The sequence below is a fragment of the Apodemus sylvaticus genome, chromosome 9 (assembly GCF_947179515.1).
Source record: "Apodemus sylvaticus chromosome 9, mApoSyl1.1, whole genome shotgun sequence".
In the NCBI taxonomy this organism is placed as follows: domain Eukaryota; kingdom Metazoa; phylum Chordata; class Mammalia; order Rodentia; family Muridae; genus Apodemus; species Apodemus sylvaticus.
The window spans coordinates 30,511,095-30,516,535 of NC_067480.1; the positions used below are offsets into that span (position 1 = coordinate 30,511,095).

General features: G+C 46.7%; 1 protein-coding gene across 1 annotated transcript; it reads left to right on the forward strand.

Moving 5' to 3' along the window:
* The first annotated feature begins 500 nt into the window (after window positions 1-500).
* LOC127692828 (antifreeze protein Maxi-like) lies at window positions 501-5,441 on the forward strand. Its single transcript, XM_052193425.1, has 4 exons — window positions 501-572; window positions 2,538-2,693; window positions 4,280-4,702; window positions 5,388-5,441. The coding sequence occupies exons 1-4, from the start codon at window positions 501-503 to the stop codon at window positions 5,439-5,441; spliced, it is 705 nt and encodes a 234-aa protein (XP_052049385.1).

Consider the following 5,441-nt stretch of genomic DNA (forward strand, 5'->3'; position numbering starts at 1 on the left):
ATAGTCTACATGTTGCATTTTAAAGAACTCATTCTCCATCCTCTTAGTCTGTTCTTGCCTTAGATGATTCAGGGAAGAACAAGTTCCAGGATTCTTTTTCTAAGATGGGAGCAAATTCTATGACAGTGAGATTTGATCTGGTTATACCCAGACCACATCTTCCACTTCTCTGCAGAAGGGTAGCATCTTGGGGTTGCCCTCATAGAAGAGACACTTTTAAGTGTGGTAGCTCACTGTTCTGTGGGCGTACATTTTTTATAACCTACTTTAATAAGAATTCAACCTCCCCTCTAGCACATTACCCACCAGAGGTGGTGGAAAAGAAAAGTTATTAGGATGCTGGGACCTGTTTATAAATAGTTCTTTGGGGCGATCCCAAACTTCACTGTTCTCAGTCCAGTGCACTAGCAAACACCACACATAAACCAGCACCTGCAGTTCAGTCCACTCAGCAGACACCACACTTGAATTAGCAACTGCAGTTCAACACAGAAGAAACCATGAGGCTCGCCAATCAGCTAGAATCCACAGACATGGCAAGAAGCTACAGGACCCTCAGGAGAAGTTCTCTGGTGAGTTTCTCTCTGTGAAGTCACCACAAGCAAAGCTCAGCAAGGCAATGCAAGATGAACCAGTATGTGTATGTTGTCAGCGAAGACTAGCAAGGCAAACCAGTGCTCGAGCTCCACTGCCTGTGACGGTCATGCATATTTCTTCTGAAAATCATGCATTCTTTTTGGGGGATGGGAGGAGGAAAGGGTTTATTCAGCTTACACTTCCACATTGCTGTTCATCACCAAAGGAAGTCAGGACAGGAACTCATTCAAGGCAGGAACTTGGAGGCAGGAGCTGATGCAGAGGCCATTGAGGGGTGCTGCTCACTGGCTTGCTTCTCCTGGCTTGCTCAGCGTGCTTTCTTACAGAACCCAGGACCACCAGCCCAGGGATGGCAGATATCATGCATTCTTTCACAACATAATTTGATGTATTGAAAAACATCCTTTCACTTGTATACCTCAACAAAACATCATTTGACATACTGATGAAACTAAATTAATATTTAAACTGTATAAAGTTGGCATCTATTTTCAAGAGGACAAAGGAAGGTGTTGGTCACGTGCTTCAAAGTTACCTTCTTTAAGCTTGGAATGGTCATGTACACTTATATTTATGGCTGAGAAAGGAGGATAGCTTGAGCTCAGGAGTGTGGGAATGATACAGGCAATGTCATGAGACCGACCCCATTTTACAAAAAGAGAAGGAAGAGAAACACATAGAAAAAATGAAAGTTCTTGAAAAAGTCCCCACGATTATGCACAAAGTTTAAAATAAAAGATTCAGAGGGCTGGAGAGATGGCTCAGCAATTAAGAGCACTGTCTGCTCTTCCAGAGGTCCTGAGTTCATTCCCAGCAACCACATGGTGGCTCACATCCATCTGTAATAGGATCTGATGGCCTCTTCTGGTGTGTCTGAAGGCAGCAACAGTGTATTCACGTAAAATAAATAAATACAAAAAATAAATAAAATAAAAGGTTCATAGTACTGTTAGTGATAACTTTTTTGTGTACATATGCATGGTGTATGTTTGTGCACATATGTGTACAGGCACACCTGCCCATGTGGGTATATGTGGAGGCCAGAAGTACATCAGAATGGCTTCCTCACCATGAGAGAGATAGGGTCTTTACATTGCTCACTGGTCTAGGCTTGGTTTCCTTGCTTGGTCAGCCACTGGTTTCTGCCTCCCCAGTGCTGAGATTACTGTGTGGAATTTTTTATGTGGGTGTTAGGGATCCAAACTCAAGTTCTTAGGCTTGTATGGCAAGTACTTTACTCACCAACCTGTCTCCCCAACTCCTGGACACTCAGTCTTAATAAAATAAAATAAAATGACTTAAGTGAATCCATAATATTTATTCACTCTTTAAAAACATACTTTTTTCTCCAAAAATGTTATAAAGGGGACTGGAGAGATGGCTCAGTGGTTAAGAGCACTGACTGCTCTTCCGAAGGTCCTGAGCTCAAATCCCAGCAACCACATGGTAGCTCATAACCATCTGTAATGAGATCTGATGCCGTCTTCCAGGGTGTCTGGAGATAGATACAGTGTACTTACATATAACAATAAATAAATCTTTTAAACAAATGTTATAAAGGCAAAAATAATCACAAGTTCAGTGTCCATTTACTGCCAAGAAAAGAATCATCGATCTGATTTGGAGTGCCACATTTAGACCTCAATGTGAGCAGATCTAAGAAAAACCTAACCTTGTTTCACGTTCAAAGCGCAGTTGGGTGCTGATAGGCAGCAGCTCTGGTCTCTACATAAACACTGTAGCACCCCAGAACCACAAAGAAAATGTCTGCCGGCAGCAGGCAGATGGATGGACGGATGGACGGATGGATGGATGGACGGATGGATGGGTGGACTGCTTTGGCTGCTGCTCACTGCAAACAGCCAGGTGCTGCTCTTGCTTTAGGAAGGACTTGACAATGTCACCTGTCTCTCCTCACGTTAAATATTTCTGTCACACAGCGGGGGCTTGGCTCTGGAGCTGAGCAGGTGCGAGTGGTTACGTGGGCTGCTCTGAGCGCCTGTGAGGAGAGCGAGCCTGGGCGAGCTTGGAAGCCACGCCATGCGGTGGATGGGCAGCAGACACCCAGAGGTGCCGCTATGATAAGCAAGTATGTGGTGCAGAGATAGGAGAGGAAGAGAAGGGAATGGTGTGTGCACTCTGAAGAGAGGAAGAACTGGAGACGAGAGATGGTGGTGACAACCAGTCCGATGTGAGTAGCCTGAGTGGCCACCAGAGGCCGTGGTTAGGTCCTGGCCAGGTCTGGCTACCACTGTAGTAGTAACAGGGCTCTGCATCAATGCCACCACCGGAGGCCATGCAGATGTCCCCTGTCAGGGCTTCCTCCTGGAGCCATCTCAATGTCCAAGGGCTTAAAGAGTTGCCCTGAACCTCACCAGCTTTGGTACTTAGACAACTCCAGAAAGCAGGCACACCCTTTCTTTAACTGGGCAGCTTGAGAGAGCTGGCCCTGAGGGTGTGAGAGCAGCAGAGCTGGCCCCGCCCCTAGCTGGGGCAGTGCTGGAGATCTGGCTCTGGTGCAGTGGGTGCAGGGGAGCTAACCCTGATTGTATAAGGGCTCGCAAGCCAGCCCTTCCACCTGTCAGCTGACACAGCAGAACTGGCCCTGGTTGCTTTGACAAGGAAGAGCTGGCAGGCTGAACCAACTCAGCTACCACCCAATCTCAGATTATTAAGAACCATAACATGTGGACACTTCTGCTATTGCCTTTGTGACAAATGTCTCTAAGGCTTGGGGCTGGCCATTGAAGTTATTTGCCTACACAGAAGCAATGGCTGCAGTGTAGGTTCTGCAGGGATGGGAATTAAACATTCACTCTTGGGTGTTTTTCAAAGGTCTTCTAACACTGTTTTGTTTCCTTACTATTCCCGCTGTCCCATTTATGATCCTGTAGAAAGGCACTACACCATAGGGGACGACTGTCACTCACAACCAGGGGGCACAGGACCAAGCTCTGTCTCGAGGCATCATTTGTTCAAGTAGATGTCACATGGCAGATAGGACAACAGGAGCCAGGTATCATGGTGAAATTCTGGAAGAGCCCTCTTTCTATTAACTTTTGAGGTGACATTCACTGTCTCTCTTAAAGAACCAAAACAAGAAACTGTGCCTATTTATTCTTTGCAGCGCTGGGATCAAACACAAGCTACTGCACATATGGGCCAAACGCACATAGATTCTGGAAACGTTAGCTTTGTGGCTTCTGGTTGGCAGGTCCTCAAAACGTATTTCTTTGCATCATCTCTGCAGGGATCAGTGATGACATGGAAAGGATTTGGGAAAGGGTTGGTCTCACGAGTCCAGTCATGCTAGGTTCAAATAAAAACTTCCTTCAGCGAGACTCTCCTTGGTTGTGCCGACAATAGTATGTAGGCAAACTATTTCAGAACCCAACTGTAAATTTGTTTTCAGAACAAATAAACCCATAGCTAAAAATAAGCTGTTTGTGAGGTTAAAGGCGTCAAAGAAGGAAGTATACCTGAAGTGCTGAAGAATTCGCTCAAGGAAGCTGAGATAAACAATAGAAACCATGTGCTTGGGTCATGCCTGCCCCAAGGTGGTATATAAGCCCTGCCCCAGCAGAAGGCAGCATCAGATCATCCTCTCCTTTCTCAAGTTGCTCTTCTGTTCATTTGATCCGAATCCTCTCTACTGACACCATGGGTTGCTGTGGTTGTGGAGGCTGTGGCGGCTGTGGCAGCTGCGGTGGCTGTGGCGGCTGCGGTGGCTGCGGCTGTGGTGGCTGTGGTGGCTGTGGAGGCTGCGGTGGCTGTGGAGGCTGCGGTGGCTGTGGTGGCTGTGGAGGCTGCGGTGGTTGTGGTGGCTGCAACAGCTGCACCACCTGCAGGTGCTACCGGGTCGGCTGCTGTGGCTGTGGCTGTGGCTGCTGTGGCTGTGGTTGCTGTGGCTGTTGCAAGCCTGTGCTGGTCTACTGCTGCCGCCGCTCCTGCTGCCGCTCCTGTGGCTGTGGCTCCTGTGGCTGCGGCTGCGGCTGTGGGAAGGGCTGTTGCCAGCAGAAGTGCTGCTGCCAGCAGAAGTGTGGCTGCAAGAAGCAGTGCTGCTGCTAGCTCGGCTGCTGGCCTCCTGGCCTCAGGGCAGGTGATGGTAGGACCCAGGCTCACATACTTAGATTTTCAGGCTGTCTGTTCTATAATCCCTTCCATCTCACCTATCAAGCTGCAGGGCTTAATAGAAACATATCTGAGTAGAAAGCAGAAGACTAAAATAAGCGTGTGCTGAAGATGTCTGACCATCGATAAGTAAGTCAGCCTTCCGGGATTTGCCCATTTATTGATGAAATGATGAAGTTGAGCTCGGAATCTCTAAGGTAGTCTTCAACTTCAATAGCACACGCATCTACTGAGTCGTTAAAGCTGAACTCAGAGCCCTTCCCCCTTTACACATGGAAGATTTCGCTTCAATTCCTGATATTCACAATGCATGTATAACGTGAATACAGGGAGCACTATAATGTGTTTGTATTTTAAAAATCCACCCTCAGCCCACCGTGAACCAGCAGCAATGATCCGCATCCTACTGAGAGCAGGACAGAGTTCACGGAAGTCCAGAAGGTTCACATTAATGATCCCAGCTGAGTGAAAGTGATTTTAATATGTCCTATTATTTTGAAATGTTTACCTTTCAAGGAATGCATGTACTTCTACATCTTCTTACATTGACTGTAAACTCCATGTGTCTTAACTCTAAAGTGTTCCCTCTCTCCCAATATAATTTATGAATAAAATAATGGAAAATACTATGTTTCATTCTCTGTTTTTTTTTTCTTCAGACTATTGGAACTGATGTTTTGGCAACACAGGTTGCAAACTACAGAAAAGTCTGA

Coding starts and splice junctions, on each gene's coding strand:
- LOC127692828 (XM_052193425.1), top strand. CDS start 501: ATGAGGCTCGCCAATCAGCTAGAATCCACAGACATGGCAAGAAGCTAC. Junction 573..2,537: donor CCCTCAGGAGAAGTTCTCTG/GTGAGTTTCTCT, acceptor TCTGTCACACAG/CGGGGGCTTGGCTCTGGAGC. Junction 4,703..5,387: donor TGGCCTCAGGGCAGGTGATG/GTAGGACCCAGG, acceptor TTTTTTCTTCAG/ACTATTGGAACTGATGTTTT.